Source organism: Chlorocebus sabaeus, chromosome 15 (assembly GCF_047675955.1).
Source record: "Chlorocebus sabaeus isolate Y175 chromosome 15, mChlSab1.0.hap1, whole genome shotgun sequence".
NCBI lineage: Eukaryota > Metazoa > Chordata > Mammalia > Primates > Cercopithecidae > Chlorocebus > Chlorocebus sabaeus.
Window position 1 is genome coordinate 80,906,261 of NC_132918.1, and position 17,092 is coordinate 80,923,352.

The following is a 17,092-nucleotide window of genomic DNA, read 5'->3' on the forward strand; positions in this document are numbered from 1 at the left end:
TTCCCTGAATCTAAACCGACCAAGCAGAAAGGAATTTAATTTCTTTAAATGGAGTTATAGAGTATTCCCACAAACTGGTATTTTTTTCTGATTTTTTTTTTAACTGGTTTCTTGTAGAAGGAAGCAAGCTTAGAACAAAATATTCCAGTCAGTGGCTCCACACAAAAATATCCCTGAATACTTAAGAAATTTTAGCCCAAGTCATGTTGCAAAATTATTCTTGACTTTGTTTATAATGATTTCGAGTTGTTTTGACTTTGATATTTATTCCAAGTACAAAGCATATTTTATGATAATTTAAATGTTTATTTAATAAATCTTGACATTCTTTGGTGTTATTCAACTAGTTTTAAAATTTTTATTAAATTATTTGGTTGTGTGTAGGTGTAGGGTTTTTATTTTAGTTTGTCTTTGACATTAATTTCAAACATGCCTTTTTGTAGACTAAATTCCTTTTATTGCACATTTTATTAAATGTACTTCTTCTTAATTTTAGCTTTATTAACAATTTTTCCCTTGTCTTTACTCTTCTATTTTTGATTAAATGGGTAATTATATTTCAACCACAAACATGCTTTACAGTGTGATTAACGCTGCAAATAGGCATCCAAATTAATTCATTATTTTCTATCTCTTCTCAGTCTTTATGTTTACTTTTCTGAATATAAAAGTAAACAGGTTTTTTTGAGATTTGGAAAGGTTAGAATAAACACGCAGCCTCAACTAACCCCTGTGGTTCTATCCGCCTGAATTACCACTGGCATCACTATGGCATGCCTTTAGTATTTATTGCCGGGCATGTAGTAACTATTATCCTCACTCATTTCGAAAGCCTATGGATAAAATTGAAGTCCCAGAACCAATCTGTCAGAATTTAGGCTCTGCCTCACCCCTAGAGTGAAATATTTGATATGCTTAATGTATCTATGACTCAGCCTCCTCCACTCTAAAATGTGACTCTTTAAGGGCTAGTCCTATTATCCTATATTCTTTAATCAAAATACTGTCAGGCACAGAGTGAGTCTCCAATAAGTATATTAAAATTGTTTTAAATTGATACTATTTATATTAACATTTAACTTTATTTTTATTCAAAATCTCAAGCTGTGTCATAGTAAAACTAGTTTTATTTAGCAATGTGATTTGTGGTAGTGATAATGATAATGGGGAACTAATTTAAGAATGAAACCACAGTCATTTTGCATTGTGATTAGGTGTTATAATCTCATGACTAGCTAAATTTATGTTTTAATTCATTAAATAAGTAATTCATCAAGTTATTATTGAATTTCAAGCATTCTACTAGATGTTTTAGTACAATATTCCTCGTTTTAAAATAACTTAGGTGAGAGAGGGATAAGTCACTTACAGATTCTTCTCAAAGAAGCAGCAATCTTTTTGTACTGACCCTTGGAAGTTGGACTCTATTTGTAGCTTTGATCACTTCTTACTATATTTGAGAGAGATGCTAGATTAAAAGAAGAGAAAAAGATATGTAAGAGTCCTTCTGGTTAATTAAAAGGAAATGTAATCTAGTCTTAAATTGGATCATAATGCATGACAAGTTAGTTTATAATGAAATTTTGCAATGGTATTGATGCAGTATCACTCCAAAATACTGCACTTTGGAAATCAGGAAGTCTTGAAGATCACCTGCAGTACTTTTTTTCTTGAAGAAGAAGAAGAAGAAGAAGAAGAAGAAGAAGAAGAAGAAGAAGAAGAAGAAGAAGAAGAAGAAGAAGAAGAAAAAGAAACTCATAAAGTAAGTGAGAACACAAATTTGCTTCTCAGGAAATTTACAATATCCCTCCCTCAGAAATTTCTTGCTACTATTTATTGTAAAGTATCATCTCTGACTTTGTTCTTCTCCATTTTGGGAAAATAGTAGTCCTAAATATAAAAGTGTAAATTTTTGGAAGTATGTATTTTTTAGTAAATTAAAATAAAATGGAAACCTAAAAAAACAGAGCATTTTTAGTACTTAGATGGGCAGCATTTCTTTTCAGTTGTGCAGCATCACCTTAAGTGCGGCATCTTGGGGAGCCTAGTGGATTGCCAGTAGAGCAAATAGTCAATGTATTCCACTGGCTGGCATGCTATCTTCTCCTTGCTCCTGCTGGAGCCTCTGAAGTGTAGAGCAATCATGGCCTGATCTGCAATTGGCATCTGTGGGTATGCCCAAGCCCCATATGAGTGGTCAGGCCACAGAGTTGCCAGCAGAGAGCTAGTGCTCCCAGAACTGAAAACAGAGTCTACCAGGATATAAGGATGGTTTTGAACCACACAGGATTTTAGATACCTGGGATCTGCCATTTTTACATTTGCAAATTGACAAGAATCAAATTATAAAAATTATATATGCACACACATAAACATTTAAAATTAGGATACTAATAATGCCTGTGAGACTGACTAAAAGTAGTCATTTATGTAAATATGCTTAGACTTCTTTGGTACTTGGAGATTCAAGTTACTTGTCTTGTCATCAGGCAGAAATGTTTTGAGATGCAACAGGATCTCATTGTGTACTTTCTTTATATCTCTTTGTCCACTGAAAATATGTAATTTTTGAGGTGTAGAACACATTTTTCTATTTATCAGACTTTATCAAATACAGGGAAATGCTATTCTTAATATAATACTTATCTATAATTATGAACAGTCCTCTCTGCTAGGTGCTAGCAATAAAGAATAACCCATTTTGTTTTCACAGTTTTATATTTATTTGTGAAAATTAAATTTTGCTGCAATCTTCATCATATTAATACATTCTTCCAAATATTTCATATTCCACTTTCATATATTTGCAGGAGAGTTTTTGACAGTTGGGCCTGCCTTCCTTCCTTCCTTCCTTCCTTCCTTCCTTCCTTCCTTCCTTCCTTCCTTCCTTCTTTCCTTCCTAATTATCATTATGAGTAAAGAAAGGTAATAATTTCTCCCAGTGCATAAGATTTTTCCCAAGTTTTAGGCCTTAGACTTTATTAAGGAGACTGTTCAACAAAAAAAGATTCCACTTCTGGCAGTACCTTGCTATACGTTACAAATGCAACTACTGGCTTCTCCTTTCTTACCTATGTTTAAAATCTTGAAGGTTTCACAAATAATCCCACAGCTCAGTAGCTGAGTATTTCATATTACATGAGATAGACAGATAGTTCATTTCTGTGATATATCAAATCATAATTTTGATTCTTTGCTGGAAAATTTTACCCTGGCAATTCCACATTCGTAGTTTGGATGTACACTCTTGTAAACATTCAAAACCACGTTTTGTTATGTTTCCAATCTTTTGTGTAATGCCAGATTTTCAGCCTCCCTTTCAGGAATCAGATTGTTCCATTTGTCATAGGAATGCCACATCCCATTTCTTTTTCAAGTGCAAGGTTAAACATTAGAGACACCCAAGAGGATGGGTTAACTTCACGTCTTCCTTTCTGAAATGTCAGTTTGCACTATGTGTACCAACAGTTTTCTTCTACTGAAGTGTCTGTAAAGTACACTTTAAGACTATTTTGTGTGCCCATAACAACCATGTACAAAACTAATTACCCCTTCCAGGCACTTAGCTTAGGCATTGTAGAATCCATGAATAAAATCCCCAAATCTTCAACTTCATCATCAGGAGACCCCAGGGAGTTTCTGAGCACAATTTAACCTTTTCTTCATGAGTTCAGATTGACTATGTCCCTCCCAAATATCAGTAGTTTCTGCCAGTTCCTTCATTTGGTATGGTTTAAGAATCTGCTTTTTCCTCTTTCTTTAGTAACAGGTAATGATAGCAGGTTCTAATAATTCACAGAGATTATACCAGCATTTATTTTTTATAAGATCATTGAAAAGTATTAAATATTTTAAAATATGAAGATTACAAAAAGCAAACACCCAATTTCTTTGACTCTGGCTTGCTAGGATTGAAGGGTCTTATGGTCAGGTTTGTGCAGGGAACGCCCAAGTAGGAGAGTCCATCATGCAGAAGATGTTCACCTGAAAATGGTTTTAGTCTTGAATGTAACTGACTCTTTCACTTCTCCTTCAAAGAAGAATGTTTTGTTTAAAAAGAAAAAAAAGGAACATCAGATAAAGTCAGGCTTACAGCAGGCAGGGGTTATGGGGAGGTTGACATCATCGGGCCATGCCAGCCTTTTCAGGTAGAGCATGTTCATGTGATCGTATTCTCACATTCAATGATGATAGGCAGGCCAACCTCGAACTGCAGCCCTTCTCTTACAAATGACCAACCACATGGTCTCTTTCAGTTATTGTCAAACAGGGCATCTGGAGTCCAATCAGCATTGCCACAGATGGCCCAAGAGCCTGAGTGCTGCCTGTGCCTGACACAAACAAACACACACCAATTCAGATGGTTTAAGTGGGAACGTACCTTCTGGCTAAGCCATGGACACACTGAAAAAAAAAGAACCGCAGATTCTGCTGCATCAATGTGTTGTAAGGTTCCTGAAAATGTTTTCCTCCCAAGAATGTATTCATTTATCCTTTCAGCAAGCTGGTATCAATAGTGCTCCTGCTCTGCACTAAACAACAGCTGAAAGACACGCTGGCCTGAGGGCTGTCTCTGTCCAAGGAACTTAGAGTCTATGGACGGCATTCTTCATCTGGAACATTTATTCAAAATGCTAGTGTTTAAAGCATGGCCCCAAACACAAGTCACACCCTTGACGGCTTAGAAATAAAGGCTTTGAGACACTCTTTTGCATATTTATTTTCATATACCGTACATTTGTTGTACCAGAGTCTCTGTAAGTCCTCTCTCTGAAGGCACATAGCTCCTTTCACTCTCCTGGCTGCTTTCCTTGTCTCCTAGGGAAAGAGACATCAGATGAAACACTTCTGCAACACGTTCTTCAGCACTTGAGGTCCTGAATATGGACCCTTTTTCTGCACTACATTCACACCCATTCTCAGGTAGTTTTGTTGTTAATCTCTTGCATTTTCCATTTAAACACACCAAAAGATATTTAACCGTGGTGAAGAAAAATTCCAACACAATGTTGCTACTAAAATAAATGCCAATGTCAAATGAATTATTTTATATTTCAAGTTCACCTATTTTCAGAAAGTCTGGGGAGAGTCAGAATTATTTCTCGAACACTTACATTTTTTTCTAGCAAATACGTTGATCTCAACACAGCACTTTTTTGTTTTCATGACTGTTTTCAGTGGTGTTAGTATGTAATGTTATGTAACACTATATTAGGAAGTGTAGAGAAAGGAAGAAACAAAACGGAGAGGAAACAAAATACCCCAGCATTTAAGAAGAGGCAGAGCAGGCACATGGGAGAATAGATTATCTTCCACTTTGTAATAGGAACACCATTGCACCTGTGTAGCACTTCTTCTTACGGGGAGAAATGACACTTCGATGAGGAACCTGTTAGAGTAAGCACTCAGAGGAAACTTCATGCAACACTGAAAGAAGTCAAGTGTGAAAGAAAGAAAAGACATTGCTTTCATCTAGTTTTTTTGTCACCTAGCAATATAAGTGAGGCCTAGATGTTTGGCCAGTTTAATCATGATAAATCATGCAATTAATGATGCCATCATTTTCTCAGAAGAACTCAGAAAGCACCAAGAGCCTGAAGAAACTCATCTGCCTGTGCATCATCAGTTCAAAGTTTCAACACTCTCCTTTTATCTTTAATGAGAATATCTTTTCGTTTGTCTCTATTTTTCCTTACTTACATTCTTTAGTTTCCTTAAGATAGATTTTCAAAATTAGCTTTCAAGAAGACATTGAGAAACCCCTAAGTTTAATGTCAGCAGTGGAATGTGTGTTTATTACATGCTTCAGTCCTCTGGGCTGCTTTGCTCTCAAATCCCTTTGTCTGCTGACTTCTGTAATTAATTTCATAGCTGCTTCCCAGCAAGCGCCATCTCTTTCCTTTCCCCGGTATCCTATCCAGAAGGCCACAAAATATTGTGCACAGTAGGAGATCAGTAAATATGCCTAGCTCTCTTTGAATGGATTGGCCCACTATCACAGAGCTTAGCTAGACCAAAACCTTCATGAGATCCAAACATCCAGACACATGTCCTGGTTTTACTTTCAGGTACCTTCTAGTGACTGTTGGTTTAGTTTAAGAAAAAACGTTATTGCCACGTTAGTTTTCATAGGTCTTTGCATGATTAGATATCTTGACCTTTAGGTGGAGGATGCAGAAACACAACAAAGTCACATAGCCATTACTGACTAGAATCCAGGTAGGGCTTTAAGCCTCTTTTCATTCACTGAGTTAACAAATCCTACTATGTGTCAGGCACTATTCTTAGTATTGGGGTTAATATAGAGGTACACAAAATAGGCAAAACCCCCATGATTGTGGAGTTTACATAATAGTGGGAAGAGAATCTTTTTACTACTTGGGTCAAATTTTGAGCTTTGTTAAGGAATGATTCATCTGCTTTTTCTAAGACCTGGGGAATCCAGTGATTGAACAAGCCATCATCCAGCCAACTTAACACTAAAGAGATAGGACAGGCAGAGAGCTTGCTGTCTTCCCTGCTGTAGGCTAGCAATGAATAAATGTATTTGATGTGAGGATAAGATGTAATAATCTGTGTAGAAAACTCAGTCAAAAATTACTCCTGTAGTACTCAGTAAAAGGCAGTTGTAATAATATATGTAATCATCTGTGTAGAATTATTAATAGATGTAATAATGTATGTTGAAAACTCAGTCAAAAAATACCCGTGTAGTACTCAATAAAATGTAGTTGTTTCACTGGTGCGGTGGTTGAATCTTGTAGAAAGAGAATGCTATTAAGAGGTTAACACAAAACTATAGCTCAGAGCTGCCCTACATAACTGGAAACTCCCTTTGTTCCTGTGTCTTCTGAAATTCCACAAGCTATACTTAGGATGGCAGCATACATCCGTTTCTGCTAATCTCTCTGCCCTCTCTCCCTCCCTTTTGGAAGTGGAGTACACCTCCTGTGACCATAGCTTCTGGGATCATAGATCCTTTATGCTCACATTTTGGCTTTTAATTTTGGGGACCTGCCCCCTTTCATTCTTTTGCGCCCTTAGAAAATCCTTTCATTCATTTTGCTGTTAGGGAGGGAGCTGAGGTCATAGATGGGCAATTTAAACTTCTATGTTGATTCCTTTTTAAAAAGTTTGGGAGTGATTTTGGTAATAATAAATCTGAAAAGGTAATATTAAGGCATGAAATAGTCATTTATGGTACCAAATACAAAGTATTGACATAAAACAAAGATGTCATAGCAATGGAAACATCTTATTTTCCCTAATGTACATATAGGAGTAAACATGACTTTTATGGACATTTCAAAAATCAGACAAAATAACAACTTAGCAATTTTTATTTGCTTTTATTCATTTTACCTAAATGTCTCTTCCTTTTTACTCTCTTTGATAAAGGTTTTAATAACTCAAACACTTAGCTCCCATTTTGGCACCTCTAACTGCATCACATTTGTTATTTCATTGTTTTTGAAATGACAGATGCTTCTTTCACATCTTGTAGGAATGAAGAAGAGAAGAGTTCATGTCAGATATAATGATTACTATTAAAATTAGTATTTCTCCCCATTTATTAAAAATGCCTTTTTTCTTTGTGTTGAATTTTATATTTTTGAATCCTTTAAGCCAGAATTGAAGATATGCACTTTATGAAAAATTATTGTTTCATTAGAGAGTGTCTCCAATAGAAATAACTGAAAATAAATAATGAATTGTTTTCTTGACATCCAGATAAAGAAGAAACTTTTAAATATTTTATTAAATTGAATTGAACTGAATGTAGAATGCAGAATTTCCAGTACCAGTTAGATTAATAACGCCCAAACAAGAGTATCATCATTTCAGGATCATTTCCACTTCTCATCCCTGAAATAGTATTGCTTGATATAGGAGATCACAGAACAGTGATACTGAGAGAAATATCTAGGGTAAGTGTGTAACTCACTGAAATTCCTGGAAGATCCGACTGCTTAAGAACATTTTTGCCTTAGCAAAGTTATATGGTATCATTATCCACAAGATCCCAACAGAATTATTTACGTACCTGGGAAATTTGTTTCAGTTACACTAGGAATGATGAGGCTGTTGCTCAAGTCTGAGATCCTGGCTTGTTGCTTAAAGATTAAGGAGACAGTCTTTTTGAAATGTTACCCATGTTTCAGCACCAGTATGGATTATAATTAGTTGTTCCACATTAAAAAATTGTCATTCCTACCTACAAAACCTGGATACACTTTATCTGGGAATAATGCAGGCATGTGATTTTCTGTGCGGCTTTTGGAAAGTTGGGCACTATGAGTTGTAGGTGTGGAAGGAGGAAATTGGGCATTCTGATAGCTATGAAAAATGGGCCTGAAGGATTTTCAAAAAGAGAAACTGAGCATAAGATTTAGAAACCCAAATGTGTCCATGTGATTTGAGGGATAAATCCAAGAAAGAGACACACATACCATCATCAGATGATATGCTCAGGTCATTTCTGTGCAGTATTTGTAGGCTTGTTCACAAGGAGAAAAGATAGTGGTCCAGTGAAAAACAATGTGTGGGTCTCTCTTGCGATGTACTGGGAATTAATTGCATAGATTAGGTAAACTTGCCCTTTATTTCTAATAGAATCATCACTAGAGGAACATAGGTTATTGAAAAGAGCTCTTACATCCAGTCAAAATGACTATGTTTCCTAAACCAACTCTGCTTGTAGATAAGTCTGGTTCTAGATCTTGTCCAAGTCATTGAATTTAATGTCAGTTAGACTAATTTCAAGCTTCTTTGCAGCTCTGTGGTTTTCTGGGTATTTGCACTTTCTTTTTTTATTTTAAGTTTGCATCATCCTGGAGGTTGATGACACCACCTTACATATGGATAAATTATGCCAGACTCTTAATAGAATGATGTTGGAAATGTAAGGTGGCGATTTGCCTGTATGGGTTATGGAAGTTTAGGCCATTTAAAAATCTTTGGACTGGTCTCAATGGTCACACACTCAAACTAAAACTAACCTTGATGCTGTCAGATTCTTGGCTTATTTTCTAACACGGAAGCAGAGCCTTTGGCTTCATTCTCTGTGACATTGATTTTGGTCAAAAATCCCTTCTTATCTGTAGCAAAAATATGCACAAACTGGGCCAGTCTTGTGACAAGGCTGCCCATCAGCTATTACATTCCATCCAGCTCTCTCATTCAGATTATTGACATCCTGATGTTTGTATTGTACCAGGACCATATCCAGGGTAAGCTTTGGGAAAAAAAATTATAGAGTTGTCTTTTTCAGTGAAGTATGATGTCTGTTACCCTTTGTTGGCGAAAGCACATTGGCTGTACATGCATTGATTCTGGTGGAGGTGCAGGTGTTCTCTGAACATTGTATTTTCTCTATCTAACCTTTTTATTCTTGCCGTGTCCACATTGGATACATAAATAGCAATGTATGTCACCAGGTACTGCTAAGATGATGATGATGATGATGATGATGATGATGATGATAGCATTTAGTAGGTACCGGTGTGAGTCAAGTACTGACCATGGAGTGTTACATCCAAAGAACTAGTCTGTATACATATGTGTCATCAATTCATCAATATGTCAGAGGAAATTTTGTAAAGCAGAATTCCAACTTCCCATCTTATAGTATCATTTTCTGCCTTTGATCTGTATGTGTGTATATTAATTTGCTTATTTTTTAATTTATATTCAGGAAGAAAAAAAATTTTTAAATGTGAGATTGTGTTAGTTCACCTGAATAACACGTCACAGTGTAGAACATTCTTGCTCACAGTAGAAGATTAGTAAAGACTTGTTATACAAATAAAGAAATAAAACACTGGCACAAGGCTTTTCTTCAGATGTTTTTATTGACAACAGACTTCCTTAGTTTTAATGGCGTTCATGATCATTATGGCGTTCATGATGATTATGGTGCTACTCCTGTGCAGAGCTTTGGCATCAGTTCCTTCCACTTTTGGCATTCTGCTAAATGTTGATCTTGGTTATGTTTGATCCAGGTTACCACAGTTAAAAAAGGAAATGTGAGATCCTATATATAACCTTCTACATGTTTATAAAGTGTCAGGCTCTTAGGTTAAAGCTTAAGCAAGGATATTCCTTAAAACATTTATATTCCCCAAAATCTTAACCAGAAAATTTATTTTCTTAAATGTCCCCCTCTGTTCTTCCAATAAAATAGTTTTCTGGCAATTTTGGCATTTTCATGATGGCTCAAGAACCTTACAGAATGCCTGCACATGAGGTTGACCATAAAGAGTTTAATTAAAGGGTAAAGCCCCTGGTTGAGTGTTTCTTATACACTGCTGAACGATTACATTTTGGGAGGGTAATTAGTGTGAAAATTTCTCATTGATATTTTTGGTCACCTTGGGAAAATTTCAGACTTGCTAAAGATATTAGTATGTATGTTCTATTCATGGCATTGTTGTTCTTATTTTTGAAATGATTACATCCCCATTACTTTTTTTCTTGCTTTAAACTTAATTTTAAAGGTTCAAAATCTTTCTTAAACTTTAACAGAATAGTTGTTTTGAGAATGGGTTATATGCTTGGCTTATATTGTATTGCAATATTTATATGTGTTATGTGACAATTTGATAAATCGATAACCACCCCAATATACAAGTGGCTTTCATTTACAGAACCATGCCCAGCTTAAAAAGAAGCAGCAGGCCGGGCGCAGTGGCTCAAGCCTGTAATCCCAGCACTTTGGGAGGCCGAGAAGGGCGGATCGCAAGGTCAGGAGATCGAGATCATCCTGGCTAACCCGGTGAAACCCCGTCTCTACTAAAAAATACAAAAAATTAGCCAGGCATGGTGGCGGCGCCTGTAGTCCCAGCTACTCAGGAAGCTGAGGCAGGAGAATGGCGTGAACCCGGGAGGCGGAGCTTGCAGTGAGCTGAGATCCGGCTACTGCACTCCAGCCTGGGCGACAGAGCAAGACTCTGTCTCAAAAAAAAAAAAAAAAAAAAAAAAAAAAAAAAAAAAAAAAAAAAAGCAGCAGCAGCAGTGCATATTGGCAAAACATTTCAATTTCAATAAGTAAATCTTGACTGTGTTGTTTCATCATAAAGTACCCATGCTAATTTGGGTTAATATTAGTCTTTCTCTTGTTAATTTTTTAGCATAAGTATTGTGAAGAAAGTGACTAATACAGTGACACTCCCAACTTATTGATAAAAATTTAACTTTAATTTCCCTTTCATTGGTGAACCAAATTATTGCTGAAATTTGAATCAAATCTGGCCTTTCTTTCCCAATTGGCAGCACAGTGATTAATACACACACAACACACACACACACGCACAGAGCACATATCTATTTTGACAGTGATGATAAAAGACAGCATATTTGGTGCTTTCATTTTGCCTTTCTTCTCTCTTCCTTTCTTGCTCAAATCCACAATCCGAATCGTTACAGTGTTCAACTCTAAAGTAAACTAAAGAAATAAGAAACAGTATGAATATAAAGCGAGATAGCAATTATTTTACTTACTTTCTTCATGGTAAATAGTTTACAGCATTGTTGATTAATTTTCTGTAGCTTAATTTGCAAACTATTGACAGCATTTACTAAATGCTACCCACAAAATTATGTTTAAAATAGTATTTCCACTAAAAAAAAAGCTACAGTAACTTTTATTTTGTGCATTTGTATATAGTCCCGTCTTTCTCCTTCCATCCTTCAAACTGTGACAGCTGAAATTTGGCCAGAGTATTTGTTAGCTAAATGTTGAAGAAAAGATATTTGTTAAAAATAGTTTGAGTTATTTGCAGAAATGAAAACAATTGAAACAGATCAAGATTAAATGGCAGTGGAAGAGTCCGGTTAGTTTGGTGAACAGAAAGCTGAAGTAGGGTTGATTTCCTGGCACTGCTTTCTCAGCAAAGAGAACAATTTTAATCAGTTACAAAAATATTTGTGATCCATATGTTCCTCTCTGCTCATTCCCATATGCCCATATTCTCTTTTATCTTGGTAGATGATGACTTTATGATTCAGGCATGCAAGAATAATACCTCACTGACTTTAGAGCTTGGTGCTATTTCAAAACGTGTCCTGGTAATTACGCACACACATATATCCAGGCTGTCCCCGCTTTGAGTTAGTTATGTGAATATCAGTTTGTTCTTTCTCTCTTCCTGGAAAGAATTATATCTTGCATCCTCCTACTGAGGCTGGAATAATGCATCTAAGACTTAGTTTTGGAAATTACATTGCTGTTCACCTGCTGAGTGAACTGTACAAATATGAGGGTCTTAAAGAGAAATCAAAAGAGTTGCCGTGATCCTTGGGAACTTCATTCAACTTGGGAAAAGTAAAACAGAATCCAGAATGCATTTCATAACCATCACTGATGCTTATGCTAAGACATATTAGATAACAGGCTTCTTAGTTAAATAGATTCTAATTTTTAAGACATGATGATTTCTATTTAATATTATTAGTTATAGTAGCTATGGTGAAAGTGATCAAAATTGAAAAATTAAAATTACTATTGATTAGCAATCCAGTTTTGTCGTAAATGCATGTTTAGCTCTCAAAAGCCATATAATTTCCAAAAATGAAAGAAACGTAGTTTAAAGTCTAATCATCCATCTTCATAAAACATGAATAAATCCAGAAACTATTGACTGCACAAGTGATTGAATTTTCAACAGTTGTTTTCCCTTTGCACAACAAATGGCTTTGTAACCCAATATGTTATTAATATAGCCACAGTAAAATCCTGTAAGGAACCAGCTGTGCTCATTTAAACTTGGGAGAAGAGGGTAGCAAGGAGGAGGGAGAGAGGGTTTCTAACCTTCAAACTAAATAACTGGGATGCATTTAGTGTTTTCATAGACAGGCATATGTTGGAAGAGGTGCGCATGCTGTTGGATTTAGCCGTCGTGCACCAGAGTAGAATTATAGGGAAAAGGAAGAGATGCAGCTTGATTTGGGCAAATATTATTAGGAGCCCGTCTCTGTGTTTGCATTCAAGCTGTCTTTGCCGCTGCTCCTGTAGGAGTTGTGAGAAAGAGAAAGTGCACATTATAGCATGGATTGTTTTCAACAGGCTTGAAGTTTGCAAATCTGTTGAATCCCTCTGTCAGTGTTTCTTCGCTGTCAAACAGAATGCCCAGCTGGCAGTGGCAATCCCAATGGGGAGGGAGGGCTGTGGATAGATTGTGTTCACCCTGCAACAAGAATATTAGGCATTCTTCTTCCCAAACTATAAGTGGAGAGAAAAGAGCTTTCTCAGCCATGCCATTATAAAAGTTTTCTTCTTTCTTTTTTTTTTTTTTTTTTAACTTTCATAGAGAATGTTTCATTTAATCAAAACCTTTCAGTGCACTTTATTCAGGTAACTTTCGTAAAGAGAGAAACTGCAGCATTAAAATATATAATATAATCTATAATTAAGATAAAGGCTTTGGTTAGAAAAAGGAGGCAAAACTTTTGCTCATAGGTGATCCTGATTCTCATTGGGGCAAACATACAAGCTTGTTTTTTTTTTTTTTTTTTTTTTTTTTAATTTTTTTTTAATACAAAGTGCGAGATTTCACTAAAAAAGGTTAAAATTGAAGTGAGTAATCTTCGGTGCATAATGCAATTGTTAATTTTAGCTCCTTGCGTGGGTGCCGTTCTGACTTGAACAGCCGGCTGTAGCCTTCATTAGAGAAGCAGCAAGCAGTTTGAGACAGGTGGAGCTGGATCAAGCTGTGAACGTGATTTGCTGGAAGCTGGTCATTAGTGTTAGAAACACCGTCTTATTTATTTCATCCTTCACCCTACCATGATTATTGCAATTATTATTATTTACTTTTCATCTTTTTTCAGGTTGACGATGTGTCACACTGTGTAAGGGAATCGCATGGAGATGGGCATTCCGAACTGTTAATGGGGACATGGGACTCCAGTTGTCTCTGATCACTTGTGTGGATTTTCCTGGCGTAGAACGACAGAAGCCGCTAGTAAGTCGCCAAGACCTACAGCAGGAATTCTGCACGAAAGGTAAAGGTCTTGTTGTCTGGCTGTCATCTCATCTGTATTTTAGATTTATTATTATATAAATGTGCCTGCTTGTATCCAGCAGTTCACTGAATGTAACCATGACAGGATCTGTATCAGAGACTCATTTGGCTTGTAGTTTGGAGAATTAGAGCTCAATTTGTTCACTCCATTTTAAATCTGGTCACGGTCTGTTTTTTACTTAAATGCTCTGAAAAATGAGTTAGGACAACAGAAGTCCCCTACCCAATGCACTGAGAAACAAGCTGTTTGCCAGTGGAAAATGGAACTTTTTATTTCATTAACCACACATACTGAGTGTCACTGAAATATAAGAAATCCGTCAGAATGCACTGGATGAAATATCCTAAAACCTCCCAAAACCTGAATGCATTGCTTACTAGTCACTTTACAGACTCAAACTACCATCCTGTTGGAAAACTTCCTTTTACATTCCCACAATCCTTTGCTGAATAAGCCTGTGTATTTTAAAGATATCATTAGATACCATCTGCTTTGTCATGGTAGATTTTAGCGAAATTTCTGTGGTTTAGATTTTTCTCACGCTTCCTATTTTTAGTTGGAAATAAAGTTACTGAATTAGTAAGTGGTAATTGAACACTCTCAAAGAAACATATTAAAACTCTTATTTGTCCAATAATAATTACCATTGTAATGACTGGGAATGGGACAGTCATTGCTTGGGAATTTTTTGTAAAAGAACTAACTTTCTAAGCTACAGCGCTTCTCTCTCCTTCTCCTTCTTCTCTTTTCTTTCTTCTTCGTCTCTCTTTCCTCCTCCTCCTTCCTCCTCCTCCTCCCTCCTTCTCTTTCTTCTTTTTTTTTTCTTTCTATTTTTCTCACAGCTTAAAAAAAGTGAGGAGGAAGTAAATGCTAAATTATTCATGAGCCTCATTTGACAGCACATCAGAAGGGGAAGTGTCAGGGGTTTTATAAAGGTAGGGAGAGAAAAAATAATAACAGATTTTAACTCTGAAAAGCCATTTCCAGTGTCTGTAGTCTATTGTGAGCAGGGAGAAGTAGAGTTGAGTTGGGATAGCTTCATTAGAGCTGCCTGCCAAAGACTCCCTTCCACAGGATCTTGTCGCACCAGCAACTGACAGGAGCTTGGGAGAGGGCTTACGTTTTTAATAACGTAGCTGTCAGTTCGAAACCTGGAAATGTTGACCCTGAAAGGTTTATTGCCAAAATTAGATACCATATTTATGCTGAATTGTTACCTTTTCAATAGATTTTTTGCCCTTGCAGACTACCGTATTCCTTATATCTAGGGGAGCATGTCTATGTTTGGAACCTGCAAATAATTTTTCAGTCATCTTAGAGATGCTGCAGAACATCAATACCACATCTTGAGTCAGAAGTCGAGGGTCATTTATTCAAAAGTTGGAGAAATATCCTCTTTTGTTGCTTCTACTCTGTAGTGGAGAATCGGGGACTGGTAGTTGTGTGGGAGTTAGGTGTCTCTAAGATTTGTTGACCCATTTTGATGGCAAGGTGTATTCACAAGTGTGTGGAAAGGGGGTGTGGATGGGACAACTGTATCTGCCTCTTGTGCATGCCTTGGGTACTTGATTTCACCTTGTTTTTTCCCCCTTTTGTATAAAATTCTCAAAATTGCTCATTTGGATTTGAATATGAAAGGAGAAATGAAATATCTAAAGAATGATAGTAAATATCTTACACTGACTTTATTTTCTGATATTTTAACCTTCTAGGGCATAAAATCTTGTTATTTTAATTTGCACCTGGGAGAATGTCTGAGCAAGGAGACCTGAATCAGGCGATAGCAGAGGAAGGAGGGACTGAGCAGGAGACGGCTACTCCAGAGAATGGCATTGTTAAATCAGAAAGTCTGGATGAAGAGGAGAAACTGGAACTTCAGGTGAGTGAGCATGAAGAGACCCTGACCCTCATACAACTGTGTGCAGATCCCTTCTTTTATTTTCAGAATACTTTAAAGATTTATTTTTTAAAGAGTTTCACTAGTTGTATCATTAGGAAATGCTAGTCTCCTACTTTTTCGATTTTTGTCACTTTTTGTCCTAACCCAACCATGCTCTAAAATGTGTTTTGTGGGGAAAAAGTCATAGGAAAGTATTTTTTTTCTGAATTTGCACACAGCATCCCCTTACCAATTTCCAGAACACCTCAAGGTATACATGGAGGGCTTCTCCCAAGGCAGCTTTAGACTAGCTGAGTTTTAAAAATGAATTTGCTATGCTGTGGAAAGATGAAGACTCAATTTATGTTAAACTAAGAAAAATCAAAGGCAGGTGTTCCTTTGACTTTCGTGGGCATGCTAAGGCTCAAATCTTATTAGCAAACAAGCTAAACCCTAGAATTCCCAGCCAAAGAGAGAATACTAGAAGGAGGAAGAAAGACTGGGAGTGATTAAAGGAAATGAAAAAGTGTTGTGAAACACATCATGATTTACAAGGGAAAGAGACTTGATAGAAGGAAAGCAAACTGCACTTACAAATAGCTTGTAAGTACTGATTTTCTTTTCACTAAACTACAGAAGTGTTAACTCTTTATATACCAACAGTTAACAAAGGCAGATAACTGCATGATGGCCAAAAGACTTCAAAGCTGGCTTTTCCTTTTCCTCTTTCCAATAGTTGCTATAAAGAGAAAAGAGCTAAAAGTTAGTCAAAAGATTTTTAAAGCTAGGGAAGGAGGAGTCCTCCCTAATGTTTGTGATGTTCTGTTGCTATTATTATTGACTTCTCTACTGTAGCCAGTAGTGACATTTTTCTCTCTTTCTTTCTCTCTCTCTTGGTTGTTGGTTTACTGTTTGTTTTTGTTTGTTTTATTTTATTTTGTTTTATTTTCTTTCCAACATACAGAGGCGGCTGGAGGCTCAGAATCAAGAAAGAAGAAAATCCAAGGTAGGCTTCTTAATATTCTAAGTAGACCTGATATCATGGGTATAAATTGCATATTTTATATCAGAGTTAAAGGATTTGCCAGCAGTTCAGATTATTGTGTCCAGATATTGTGGGGGATCCAGGTTGTACTGGTGCTGGCTGCTTTTGATGGGGTTGTGTTTATGCATGTCTTACTTTCTGGCACT

At 36.4% G+C, this 17,092-nt stretch overlaps 1 protein-coding gene across 50 annotated transcripts in view; it reads left to right on the plus strand.

Annotated features, from left to right (window-relative positions):
* The window catches only part of ARPP21 (cAMP regulated phosphoprotein 21), a 157,087-nt gene that overhangs the window by 28,094 nt on the left and 111,901 nt on the right, over positions 1-17,092 (plus strand). For 38 of the 50 annotated variants that reach the window (XM_038003017.2, XM_073023735.1, XM_073023720.1 and 35 more), the window contains exons 2-4: positions 13,828-14,001; positions 15,735-15,901; positions 16,866-16,907. In XM_038003017.2, the coding sequence (XP_037858945.2) occupies positions 15,773-15,901; positions 16,866-16,907 (171 nt within the window). In that variant the 5' untranslated portion in view covers positions 13,828-14,001; positions 15,735-15,772. Of the gene's footprint in view, positions 1-1,676; positions 1,763-8,967; positions 9,231-13,649; positions 13,743-13,827; positions 14,002-15,734; positions 15,902-16,865; positions 16,908-17,092 lie in introns of those variants that run through there. The other 12 variants (XM_038003016.2, XM_038003020.2, XM_038003029.2 and 9 more) reach the window with 6 other exon arrangements.